The 14,501-nt window shown below is 16.0% G+C and overlaps 3 protein-coding genes across 3 annotated transcripts, besides 8 other annotated features; 2 read left to right on the top strand and 1 right to left on the bottom strand. All coding sequences in view use genetic code 6, as the record gives it.

Annotated features, from left to right (window-relative positions):
• Positions 1 to 10: 10 nt before the first annotated feature.
• Positions 11 to 1,211, top strand: IMG5_107720 (hypothetical protein; the record flags this gene model as incomplete). Its single annotated transcript, XM_004034990.1, has 1 exon — positions 11 to 1,211. Exon 1 carries the CDS (start codon positions 429 to 431, stop codon positions 1,209 to 1,211), a length of 783 nt encoding a protein of 260 aa, XP_004035038.1. The 5' UTR covers positions 11 to 428.
• Positions 839 to 899: a microsatellite.
• Positions 840 to 901: a microsatellite.
• A 216-nt stretch (positions 1,212 to 1,427) lies between the features above and the next one.
• Positions 1,428 to 1,474: a microsatellite.
• Positions 1,475 to 1,795: 321 nt separating this feature from the next.
• On the top strand, positions 1,796 to 4,035 carry IMG5_107730 (hypothetical protein; the record flags this gene model as incomplete). Its single annotated transcript, XM_004034991.1, has 7 exons — positions 1,796 to 1,947; positions 2,027 to 2,222; positions 2,280 to 2,357; positions 2,415 to 2,555; positions 2,602 to 3,584; positions 3,811 to 3,924; positions 3,978 to 4,035. The coding sequence occupies 7 exons, from the start codon at positions 1,796 to 1,798 to the stop codon at positions 4,033 to 4,035; spliced, it is 1,722 nt and encodes a 573-aa protein (XP_004035039.1).
• Positions 2,972 to 3,020: a microsatellite.
• Positions 3,594 to 3,619: a microsatellite.
• A 141-nt stretch (positions 4,036 to 4,176) lies between the features above and the next one.
• Positions 4,177 to 4,237: a microsatellite.
• Positions 4,238 to 9,132: 4,895 nt separating this feature from the next.
• Positions 9,133 to 9,173: a microsatellite.
• Positions 9,174 to 11,182: 2,009 nt separating this feature from the next.
• IMG5_107740 (ubiquitin carboxyl-terminal hydrolase family protein, putative) lies at positions 11,183 to 12,877 on the bottom strand (the record flags this gene model as incomplete). Its single annotated transcript, XM_004034992.1, has 5 exons — positions 11,183 to 11,189; positions 11,823 to 11,918; positions 12,225 to 12,302; positions 12,408 to 12,533; positions 12,678 to 12,877. The coding sequence occupies 5 exons, from the start codon at positions 12,875 to 12,877 to the stop codon at positions 11,183 to 11,185; spliced, it is 507 nt and encodes a 168-aa protein (XP_004035040.1).
• Positions 11,925 to 11,950: a microsatellite.
• Positions 12,878 to 14,501: the final 1,624 nt, after the last annotated feature.

Genomic DNA, 14,501 nt, shown 5'->3' on the forward strand with positions numbered 1-14,501 from the left:
AAATTATTAAAAAAAATGTATTTTTTAATAATTCAATTAACAATAGTGATTCCCGTAATATTATCTTAAAGATGTTTTGAAAACGTAAAATTAGGAACATCAGAGTTTTAATTATCTCAATAAATAAAAGAATAAATATTAAAGAATTAAAAATTTGATTAAAAATGTTTAGAAATATTAATATAAAGAGGATTTTATAAATCAGCTTTAGTTCTTTTTGAAGATTATTTTATGACAAACAAAATAGATTTACATGAAAATATGCACAAGCTAACATCTAATCATAAAAGAGATTTAGACAAATTTTTGGCACTTCTTTGGAGTTCTCGTTAATAAGTATAACAAGTTGAACCATTCTTTAAATGGGCATAAAATTAAAATAATATATTTTTACACATAAAGCTTAGTATGAGAAGTGATTCACCAGCATGTTTACATTGTAAATTAGATAATTTCGAATTAACAAATTCCACACTTTATATGAGTTCTTCTGGGATTTTTTCTACATTAACCTGTTAAATTTATTCTAAATCTTACACTTTTTTAATAAATAGATCCATAAAAATCCTCTTGGAAAGAAGACTCTGTTGGTACTATTTTTATTAACTTAGTCAAAGTTTTTGAAAAAGAAAATGATTTTGATACTAATGAAAATTCTTTAGATTATAAAAATAATACTGTTGAAAATTTAAATAATACTACAAATAATAACATTATTGATTTTACTAATCATAATATTAATGATATTATCAAAAATTCATTAAATAATACTGACAATAATAATAGCACTTAAATTAATAGTAATGATAAAAAAATTGCTGAGGATGAAAAATTAGATGAAGAAGAAGAAGAAAAAATAAAAAGAAGAAGAAGAAGAAAGAAAAAAAAAAGAAGAAGAAAATATATAATTTTAAATAAAGTCTAAAAAAATATGGTTAAGATTAGAAAAAAATGAAAGGAACATTCCTATTTGGTGGGATATGAAAGATAAACATAAAGATGATATGAATATTTGGGAAAAGTTATGTGATAGAGAAAAAGAAAATAAAAAGTTGAAAATAAAGTAAGAGAAAAAAGATAATAAAGAAGATATTAATAAAAATAAAAGAGAAATTGAAGAATAAAAAAAGCAAAAAGATGAATAATAAAAAATAGTTGACGAATAAAATTAATAAAAAGTAAATTAGTAAAATCAAAAGAATGATCTTTGATATTTAAAATTTATTTATTAAATATTTGTTTATTTTATATAAATAAAAGATTTTAATTATAAATAAAAAATAAAATATAATATATTATAAAAAAAGATAATATTAAAAAAGTAATAATTTCTAAAAAAAAAAAATTTAAAAGATTATTAAAATTTAATAAATTAATAATAGTAAATCATTTTAAGATAAGAATAATTTTTAATGTAAAAAAAAAAAATATATAAATATATATATATATATATATATATATATATTATATATATTTTTAATTTTATTTTATAACAATATTTATATAATATTTAATTTATTTTAATTTATTTTGAAATAAAATAATTTATTATAGACACAAGATTACTTTGATAATTTATATTTTTTAAAATCCTTTTTTTATAGTTTATTAAAAAATGATTATTTTCCTTAGTTTTAATATTAATTAAGTATATCCTTTAAATTTTATTTTTTTATTATATGATTTAATATAATTTTATATCCATTATAAAAAATAAATATATTATAAATATATATATTTGAAAAATATAGTTAATTTAAATTTTTTTTACAGTTTTATAAATAACAACGAAAAAATGCCTGAAGAAATAATTAGATAAAAAGAAAAAAGTGAAATTAAAAATACGAAAAATAGTTAATTCGGTGTTTCTTAATATTCTGAAAAATCTATATTTTTAGGAAATGATATTGAATCGCAAAAAAGACGTTCAATTAAAAAAATACTTTTGTATTTAAAAAATTTTTATAAATTTATATTGCTATTACATATATTTTTTTTTGTTATTAAAATAAATTTTGAATTTTAGAATGAGTTCTATGGACAAAGAAACTATGAAAATTTTGTTAAAAATTTTATAAGGAAATTTCAAGAATATAAGTTAAGAAATAAAAGATAAATTAAAATAAAATGCAAGTAATATTTTAGATAAAGATAAACAAAAAGAATTAGATGCATTATTAGATTAATTGGAAAATACTGAGTAACCAAGCGATGTCTTTTTAGTAAATATAAAAACAAAAATAAAATAAAATATAATATAATATTTTTTATATATAAAGTAAATAATAAAATATTATGTATTATCTCCAGTTGAAAAATCTTATATAAATAAAATAGAATAAGAATTAAAAAAAAGTGTAAAATAAAAAATATTTTTAATTAAAAATATTTTACCTTTTATATTTATATATTAGCAAGAATTAGATGAGGAAATAAAAAAGGTTTAAGAAAATATTAATGTTGAAAAATAAAAAAAATTAGAAAGATATCGTGATGAAAAATAAGGCGTTTAAAAATCTAATAATAAAGAAACTTGTGAAGCATTATTAAGAGAAGTCTTTTAAAAAAATATTATTTATATTATATATATATAAAAATAAGGTAAGTGTTCATGAAAACAAACTCGAAAAAGCTAATTAAAAATTAAATGAAATAGTTGCTCGAAATAATTAATTACGTGAAAAAATAAATATCTTAAGAAAAGAAAAGAATGTAATAGAAGAGATTTACAACAAGTTAAAAAAAGAGCTAGCTGATAAAAAAGACAATGTCGAATAAACTATAAAAAGTGCAGGTGAAGCTTATTATAATAGAAATAGAGCTGAAGAAGAATTAAAAGCACTTTAAGAAAAGGCAGAATAACAGAAATAGAATTTTGAAAATGAATATAAAACATTAAATGAAAATATATAATATGATAAAAGATTTAAATAATTTATAAAATCAAAACAAAAAGAGAAAGAAGTACTTGAAAATTTAGAGAAATAGATATAAAAAAATTTAGAAATAATAGAAGAAAAGAAAAAAAACAACAAAATTATAGAAACAGAATATATGGTGTCAGCTAAAAAAGAACAAGAAATAAAAGAAGCTTTTGAAAGAATAAAAAAAGAAACAGGTATAAATGAAACAAAAGAAAAAGAAAGTAAAGAACTTTTGAATGTTTTTATTAATTTGTATTAAAAAAATACTATAATGAGTAAATTTGTTAAAGAATTGAATGAAGAAGTGGATGAATTAGAAAGAAAAATCGAAGAAAAAAAGAAAGAAATTTAAATGTATTCTACTAAAGGGGCCACTAATGATAATAAAAAAAGAGAAATGAAAATAGCTTTAACAAATAAAATTTAATAAGAAGAAAAAAAAAAATTATACTAAAAGCTTAATATGAAAAATCTATTGAAACTATAAATATTATTAAATCTTATTTGGAAAACGTTTTCACTGCAATTGATGTAGATTAAGAAACCATAGAGAAATTAAGAAGTGCTGCTATAACAGAAGAAAATATGGTACATTTTTTAGGAATACTAGAATAAAAAGGACTCGATGCTATTTCTGAATATTCTAGACTTATTGCTGAAGTATTAATTTTTTATTTTTATTTTATTTTTATTTTTTTCTAATAGCAATTAAGACTTGAGAAATAAGATTAACATGGTTTACAATAATAAAATATTGATGATTTAAATAATATTATTGCATATGAAAATGCTAATATTATGAATTACTATTCTAATGCGGCCTAAATAAAATAAGACTGTCCAGGTTTCTTAAATAATATTTTTTATTTATTTACATATAAAAGAGGATTTATTTGTGGCTTAAAACGGAGAAGAATAAGAAGAAGAGTAAAAATAATTAAGTGGAAATCTTAAAGATAAATTTTTTTCATAAGAAGAACTCAGAAAATAAGCATTAGATGTAAACTATATAGATTAATAATATAAATAAATATTTATTTTATATAAAATAAGGTTATAACGAAAAAATTCACATAAAATAATGCTAATAAAAACAATATTTCGGGCATGAAAACAAAAGTTAGATAAAACAAAAGTCATAAAACAGTAAAATAATGATCTTTTATTATAAAATTATGAATAAATATATATTAATTTATATTTAATATAAAGAATTTTAATATTTTATAAATATACATATACAAATATTAAATTTTATTTATTAATTTTTTAATATCTTATTTTCTTATTTAAATTATTTTTTATTCATATTAAATTAAAAAAAATATAAAACCAATATTTTTTATTAATTTATAATTAATTTTTATCAAAATAAAATATGAATAAATCAAGTTAAAATATATCGCCGTATTAAGCTCTTCCTAAAAAACTATTAGACTAAAATAATTTTAATTATAAAATAGAGGCAATAAAAAATTAGGTGTAAAAAAATAAAATAAAATTGTGTATATGATTTTTTTTTAAAAGCTAATAATATTCAAGTCAAAATTTATAGTTTAATACAGATATATCTAAGTCTTAAATTTAAAATTAAAATAATAGTTAATATACAAAGGCTTTAACTAATCAGTAATAATTTATGACAGCAAGCGCACTTGATTAGCCAATATACTGTAACAATTTATTAAAAATCAAATATTCTTTATATATCCTATAAACACATATATTATCTAAATAAATATTATAAACAATTTTATTTTAAATATTATATTTTTTCAAATACATTATTTATTATTATATAAGCATAAATTAATAATAATTATAAACCTGAAAATAATTTCATTAATAATTTCGGATCTCTCTGTGATAAGTAAACTAATTATTATTTTAAATTAAAATTTTATATGCTAATAAATAATAATATATTCATATATTAATACGAATTTTATTAAAATAAATTTGCTTAGGTCCTTTTTATCGAACTCAACTTTTTTCTAGATATAAAAATTTGGAAACAAAAAATAAAAATAATATTAAAGTTTCCAATGTACATTTGTAAAAGACTAAGTTCAAATTAAAAAAAAATAATTATAAGATATATTATTAGATAATAGAAAAATATATAGAAAAGTAATTGAATTTAATGATGAAAACTCTATTTTGTCTTTTGCTAGCTTATAAATATAATCAATTAATCAATAAGAAAATTAAGAATTAAAATAGAGAAAAAGTAGACTTTATAGGATATTAACATTTTCTGAATTATAATTTTTACTTTAGTATAACTTGGACGAAATCAATTAATTTTTAAATGAAGCAGTTTAAATAAAATAAAATGAAGATAATTAGGATTATATATATATAGATTTTGATTATTTTAAAAAAAATTAAAGGTAAGAAAATAAATAGGATAAAAAAATAAGTTTAAATTTAAAAAAAATTAATATTTAAAATATGTTTGAAGTCGAATTTCCTTATATAGAGTTATATATTGGTAAATATGCATATAAAAAGCAAATTGCTATTAGTATTTAAGAAATGAATGAATTATTAAATAATGAATTTTCAAATATATAAAAATATTAATAATAAGTAAATAAAGCAGAGTTTGATATATTTATCAAGAATATTTAAAATTTAAAATTATAAGATTAATAAGTATTATAGTAATAATCAGTTTAAACATAACAAGATTAAAAAACTTAAGCATACTAAAATTTAAATTATCATAATTTATAAATTGAAAAAGGTTAAATAAAAATGTTATGATAATTTTATATTATTATAATAGTAAGTAAAAACATTAAATATGATTAATTATAAATTTTGAAATAAACTTATTTCAAGTAAATTATTGAATAGTCAAATTAAGAACCATTAATAATATCTTTTTTGTAAATATATATTTCAATTATGATTAATATTATTATATTAAACTAAAAAAAAGCCCTTCTAAAATAATAATAAATAGTTCAAAATAAGATAATTAATAAATTATTCATAACATGAATTTTCAAGAATTTTATGAATGGTGTAACTTATCTTTGACATAAAATTTAAGTGGATATGCAAGCAAAAATATTTGTTTATAAGATTCAAATAATACTAATAAAATCTCAGTTTACATTAAAATGCCATAACTTATATGGGATAGCTAAGACTATATAATAATAAATAAAGAAAGTGAAAACAATGGATTGTTATAAGAAAATAAGATAAATTTAATTATAAATGAGAATTAATATTAAATGATTATTTGGTAAATAAAAAATTAATATTTTGATATATATTTATTAAAAATAAAATTTTAGCCCTCCTTTTATTGAAATCAATTTTTCTAATGAATCTAAAAGGTATTCTAAAGAAATTACAATATAATAGTTAAATGAAATTATAAAAAAAGGGTTTAATTTTTAATTTAAAATAAATTGAAATAAAATAAAATATTAAGTTAATTTTCTATTTATTTTTAATAAAAGTTAATAAAATAATTTAATTAATTAAACATTTAAATTTATCAAAATATAAATATTGATTTATTTTAGATATTTTTTTTTATTTTATTAATCTAATTTTAAATATATAAGTAATTAAAATAAATTTATTGATAATATTTTTAATATATGATTTTTATTTATATAAAAAAATTATATATTAATAAATCAAATCAAAGATATATTTTTAATGACTTTTTTTCATTTATTTATGATTGTAGTAATTGATAATCTATACCTGTATTTATTTTTTCTTAGATATATATTTAACTTTTATTTAAAAAAATCTAGGATTTAATTGATTTTATGTATATTTTTGGTATATTAAAATAATGGATTTACCTTTTCATTTTATTTTTTTATTAAAATTTATTTAAAAATAAAAAAAAAATTAAACATACATTATTATAAATATTCATTAAATAATTATATATTTAATATGTATATAATTAACTTCTATATTTTTACTAAATTTTTATTATAATAAAATATGCAATAGTATGAAAAATATAATTTTAAACTTTAACAATTATAGTTTTGTTAAATTTATTTTTAATTATCATTGTTAGGACTAATATATTTTTCTCGTATATTTAATTAACAAAAAGTCTTTTTAATATATTTAATTATATTTATTTTATTAAAGAAGACTTTGCTATTTATTTATTTAAATTATTAATATCAATATATATGATTATATAATTTTTTATTTATTTAGTTATATTACTAAAAAATCATATTTTTTTATTTAATAATTAATATATTTTTAAAAAATAAAAGATATTTTATATAAAAAATATAAAAACTTTAAATATTTTTTTTTTTAATTTTATTTAATATACACAATATAAAATTAATTATATATTAGAAATATTTATTAATTGATATTAATCTAGATAAAAGTTAAATAAAAATTGAGAAATTTTTATATTTATAAAAATAATATTTTTTAGTAACAATATATTAAAAATTAACTTTTTTTAAGTTTGCTTCACTTAATTCTGAATTTATACTGTTTCGTTTACTTTTTATAGGTAATTAGTATTTATTTGTCTAATAATATAAAAAAATATTTTATATTAATCTACTGTAATTCTTCTTTTAAATATTCCAACCTCTTTCTTTTGTCTAGCAAATATTACTAATATAAATATTACTTTTTCATGATATTTTTTTTCTTTTTACTTTGAAATAATAAAATTTTGACATTAATAAATTTTTTAGAGAATCACTAAATTATAATTTTTCTAATTCCTAATATAAATATAAACACATATTTATCTTAAGAATACAAAATTAAAAATTTAGAAATAAATCATTTATTTATATAAACATTTAAAGCTTTATTATCTAGCCAAATCATCTTTTATAACTATAATATTAAATTTCATAAATTTTATTTTTATTCTATTCGCTTAGCCTTTATTTAATTATTATTAGCCTTATTTTTTATTTAACTTATAATTAATTACTATAAACTGACATTTATTATTAATTTTATTTATACAAATTTTCTTTAATTCTATACAAATAATTATTTTTACATTAAATATTTTTTACTATAATTATATATTGGATGAAATTTATGCTTTTTTAAATAAATTAATTAATATTTTTATATACTATTGGAAAAAATATTTTCTTATTTATTTATCCAAATAAAGTTCGTTTTAGGTTCTAAATCTAAATTTTTCGATCTTTCTGTTTCAGAATATTTCGAATAATATTTTATGACAAATCAATTTATTAAAGTAATATAAATATAATTTTTTGTTAAAATGATTATCTTAATAAATAAATATTTATACCTTTAAATTATGTTTCTAATATAAGTATTTTAATCTTAAATTAACTGAGAGTATTCTATATAAATACTAATAGAACATCAAAACTATTTTTTGTAAATAATAATAAAACTTTTACATATTCTCATAAAAAAAATATTAACAAATACTTTTATTTGTCATAAATATTATAAAAATGAGGAACTTATAATTTTTACTAATTTAAATTTTCGTCATCGTCATATATTTTTTTAACTTAAATTTAATATTTTTAATTATTGTTATTTAAAGATAACTTTTTTAGTAAATCTATTAGAAATTTTTAAATTTATTTATTTCTAATTTATGAAATAATTAATACAATATTAATTATTTAGTAATATTAAAGGACTAATTTAAAAATTTAAAAAGTATTTTGGTAAAAATACCTTTAATAGACAGTCACTACCTATGTCTTTTAATCGAAATTTATATCAAATATATTTATTAGTCAACTATAAATTATGATTTTTATCTGATGCTTAATTAATTATATTAATAATTAATAAAATTTTAAAAAACTAATTAAAATTTTAATGTATAATTTTTAAGACTTTTTTATATTCTTTTTTTAGAAATTTAAAATTTAATTTAATTTCGATTTAATTCAAATTTTTTTTATATAAAAATTAAAATAAATACTTAACATATACTAAATTAATTTTGCTATTTAAAATATAAAAAAAAAAAATTAATAAATAATATTATTATAGAAAAATTATATTATGAAAACATTGGAAAATAATATATGTAAATTTAGAAAATCCTGATAATTAAAATCATTTAAATCAATTATATTAAAATAAAAAATATAATAGACATGCAAATTTTTTATTAGGTTCTAGTGCAAAGTCGGAAACAATTGCTCTTTTCTATACTAAATTTAAAATAATTTTTTTCTAAGATTTTTATTTTTTTCAATAGTTTTTTTTATGTTTTTATAAGTAAAACCTTATTTTTTTACAAAATTTCTGCAATAAGATTAAGAAACAAAATTATAATCTAATTGAAATTTCATATTATTAATGATTAGAGTCATTTTATAGTTTTATATCAATTTTCAGGGTTTATAGAAATTGTTTATGACTTATTATTACTCTTAACCTAATTTTTCATATAAAATAGGTTTATTTTTTATTAATTATGCATTATAGTTATATTAAATAATTATATTTCTTATTTTTTATCTAGAACACATAGTTTTATAAACTAATATTTTAATAGGAATTTATTTTTTCGTATAAATGCATATAAAATAGCTTTTAATAAAAAGTATAATGTAATATCTCACTTTATGCAATTTGATTTTATCAAATTATTATTTTTTAATATAAAATGTCTTTTTATATTTAATATTATTTATCTTTATTAATTTTTTTTAAATATTTTTATATTTATTTTTTCTTTTATTTATTATCAGTTCATATTTTCTTTGTTTAGAGATTTTTAATATTTTATCAGATTATGCCGTAAAACAGAACAAAGCTTAATGAAATTTTTAAATATATGTTATTTTTTAATATTAAATTATTATATTATTTTTTTTATTTATTTTTATTTTAATAAATTTTCTAAATTTATTCTTTTTAACCATATTTTAATTGATTTTTATAATAAAAAGTTAAACTGCTATCGTTTAGTTCTTCGAAAATTTAATACATTGATTTTTTGTTAATTTAATTTTTGTGTTTTTCAAAAGAGAAACATATTCTTCTATTGATTTCAATTGTGAACTACAAAGATACTATAAAATATATTTATCTTTGCTAGTAAATTTGTTATGTTATTTAATTTGTGGATAAGATACTTTATCCATGTAAAATATATACTTTGATAAATTTTCACGAATTTCTTTAAATATTTACTACTACACATATTATCTAATTTTAATATATAATCTTAATTGAAGATAATCTATTTCTATTTAATTTTTAAATTAAATAATTTCTTTCTATCTTTCATTTATTAAAATATAATTTACATATAAAAAAATATAAAAATTTATAAAATTAAATTGCAAAAAACACGATTATAAACAATGATAAAACTTCTCGGGTTTTCGCAAAAATATCTTCGAATTTCGGATTAATAAAGACATAAATATAACACTCATATAAAATTATTGATATAAAAACGACAATTTAAACCGTGTCTATTCAGACCAAACAACATTCATTATTATAAATTTATTTTTAACCATCTTTATAATTTTTCAATAAGATTTTAATTTTATGAGTATGGAAAATGTTACACTATTAAAATATAAGTTTTCTTTAAATGGACACGAATAAGAATATATCTACATATAAAAGCATCATTGAGTTTAAATTGTCAATATTCAATAAATTATCAATAAAAACGAAATTAGAAATAAAGTATAAAATTTACAAATAAAAATATTTATAAAGTAAAATCCGATTTTATATAAAAAAAAACTTAAACTTTTATAAACAAGAATAAAATATTTACAAAAACAGCAATTAATATAAAATTTAATTATATGATATTATAAAAAATCAATATATTTAAATAAGAAAGGCTTCACACAAATTAATAAATAATTTTATACAAATTAAAGTATCACTATTGCAAATATTTTATGTTATAAATATTTATATAAGTTATTTTTTAAATTCCTATATAAATTATAATATTTAAAGAAATTCATAAAATTAATAAATTATTTAAATAATTTATAAACAGTATTAATAAAATATAAGTTTGTTATTTTTGAACATGTTTATTTAATTATGAATAAATAAATATTTTTAATAGACATAAATAATTATATTTAATAAAATGTTTTTTTTTTGTATTAATTAATTAAAAAAAATATTTATATTTATTTAATAAATATAAAAATATAAATTACTATAATTTATTATATTATTTTTAAACTAATGCACTGTTTAATTTTAGTTTATATTTTAATATATATAAATCAAAACCTTTTTTTATAAAACAATATATAATTACTATTATTACAAATTTTATTTTCATCAATTTTAATAACTTATTAATCGTCATATAAAAACCATTAGTTATTATTTAGAGCAAAAGCAGTATAATGACCATAACCCATGTTTCCATAATGATTACTCACAGCATACAAATCGTAAATTAATTTTTAATTTTAATTTTCTTTCACATCATTATCATTAAAATAATTATGATTTTTATAAATAGAAGGAGGCTCTTTTTCTTAAACAAAATCTGTTATATCTAAACCATTTATAGGGAATTTAATAACTTTATTTATTTTGCTTTTAAAATTTCCATTTATATATTTAAATCTTTTAAGATGTATAATTAAAATATCAGGTACTCTATATATATGCATTTATTTAATTGCTTTCTAATGATTTTTACATTTATGACAATACCATTCATTTTATTAATCTAACTATTCTGTTTTTTAAAATAGTTAAAAGCATTCTTCAATTGTTATATCTGTTGTTTCCTTTATTTTTTCTTACTCTTAAACTGCATTAATATCTACATATTTTGGAGTTTCCAGATTATTTAATTATTTTAAATCAAAGTTTTATTAATTAATACATACAAGCTGAAATTAAAATAACGATGATTTATCAATTATTTTATCAACAATTTATTATAAGGTTATTTCATCTGAAAAAGGAAGTTCGCAATTATTACAATTACTATTTCCACAAAATCTATTTTTTTAAAAAATAATTTTAAAAAATAAAAATTAATAGTATATTTAATTTTATTACTAACATAATTAATTTTATTGATTTTCAATATAAATTGAGTATACATCTTTTAACTATTAAATAAAATTTATTCCTTTGGAATTTTCTTCAATTTATTATTATAGATTCTTATTTATAATATTTTTAAAAAATTCAAATATTTTTATGTGTAATTATTTGGTTGAGTTATTTTTTTAAAAAACAAATAATCTTGGATAAGTTACCGCCTATTTATTTTAATTTTATTATTCGAAATTATAAATAGACACTGGAATTAGAAGACATTAAGAAAATTCAATTTGGGAAGTATCTTCATCTAACTCATATAAAACAGGTCTAAATGAACTTTTTTTTAAAATAATTTATAAAAGTTTAGTGTCATTCTAATAAATCTCTATTAATTATTAAAACCTAAAAATTTTTTATATAAAAATAAAATAAAAATATTACGTTAATGAACAAAAAAGTAGTTTATTTTTATTAATATTGTGCTTTCTACTCATAAATTCAATCAAAATTTCAATAGTAGTGTTTTGATTGATATTAAAATGAAATTATTCTTAACAAGAAACTTATCTATTTTTAGAAAAAATAATATAAAAATTAATAGTAAGAAAATCTTTATTTGGAATTGGTAAAGAAAGCATTAAAAACGGATCAAAAGTGACTGACTATTTATTACATTAAGGACAAATAATTTTTGATTTAAATTATCCTTACATTAGGTCAACAATAACACTTGAATTTCTTTTTAAGTGATTTTCCCAATGTAATTTAGATAATAATTAATCATCTTTCCCTTCAGATTCAATTTCTTGAGTTAATATTTTGACTTTTACTCTATTTAAATCTTCGTGAACTACATCTAAAAATAAAGCAAGAAATTCCTAAGCATCGTGTTATTAATATCCATTAAACATTTTCTAAAATTAACCAATTGCATTTTTTAAAGACTAAGGATTATAAACATTTTAGTTTTTAATCCATAAATTCTTTATTAATTAACAATATCTTTCTGTTACCATACCTTTACTTCCTAGAGGATTATTTAAATTAATTTCTTAACGATATTTTTTCGAAAGAAAATATTCTGTTAATTCAATCGTATTACTTAAGCACTATAAAGCGCTATTCATATAGCATGTATTGCCAATATTTACTAATCCACAAAGCCCGTAAGATGAATTATCACTTTTTACATACGGCTATTCTCCTTCATCATCTGATTCTCTTCCTGCAAAGCTGCATATTTATTAATGATTTTCTTAATCTCTTAATTTACATACTTGATTACAATATGCTATTTTTTTACATGGGCAAGTTGCTTGTAAAATATTTGAAGTATTACAATATTTACATATATTCTCTATCGGGTCTATTAAGGATATAAAAGGGAATCCTCCTGAATCTTTTATGTGTTCTAAAATTATTATATCATCGTCTTTGATTTATAATTATTTTAAACTTTTATCTAAAGAAGTTTCTAAAAATGTTAATTCTTTTAATTAAAGTCTATAATTAAAAGTATTTGCTTAATTTGTTAATTTTTTTATATTTATCTTAAATTAATTTAAATTTGTTTCTAATTTCCATAATCTTATTGATTCTGATTTGATTTAAGTTAAAGGTTATGCATAAGATTATTATTTTTTATATATGTATTGAGGATTATTTGTAAAATATTAACATAAAAATTATTTTATTTTATTTAATGAATTATATGGAAAAAATTGCATTTTTTTGGATGTTATATTATCTAAATTTTAATTTTTTTAAATATCTATATCTTATAACATTTAATGAGTGACTAAAACTATTTAAATCTATTTTTTATTAAAATAATAAATAGATGTTTAAAAAATACTTATTTTTGGTATATTTGTATAAATCTATTATTTATTGTTTCGTCTACATAACATTATCTTGGAATTTTTATTATTTTACATTTATTTTGTTCAAAAAAAGAAATAATTTTTTAATCTATGATACAATAATCCTCATCTTCTTTCAGATTGGGTTATAAAACATAGTATCCTGGGTTATTTTAATCATTAATAATATAAAATTAATCCTAATTATTATCACATTCAAGTTAAATTAAATCTTGGTTAGCTATTTCTAATTAAATTGAATAAAAATTTTCTAAATTTGGTTATTTTCCTTTTAAAATTTGAGAATAGGAATATTTATTTTTCCATTTTTCTAACCAATTAATTGATAACAAATAAAAATATTCTTAATCTTTCTAATTTTAAATATTTAATGAATCCCAATAATTTTTAAATTAAAAAACATGATATTTTATAACATCACTCTTATTTTTATTAAAATAATAATCTTAATCTTCTATGTTATTATAATCTTGCGTTTTCTAATTGCTTAATTCTTCTTAAGGAGCTGCTGCTTAATTAAAATTTTGTTAATTTTATATTGAATCCTAATCTGAATAATAATCTTATAAATAATTTTATTCACATCCTGAAGGTGCTGCACTTTATATTTTTATTTAAGTTATTTTTGAATATAACAATATAATTAAGTTTT

This window comes from Ichthyophthirius multifiliis (assembly GCF_000220395.1).
Source record: "Ichthyophthirius multifiliis unplaced genomic scaffold scaff_1120509250885, whole genome shotgun sequence".
Taxonomy (NCBI): Eukaryota; Ciliophora; class Oligohymenophorea; order Hymenostomatida; genus Ichthyophthirius; species Ichthyophthirius multifiliis.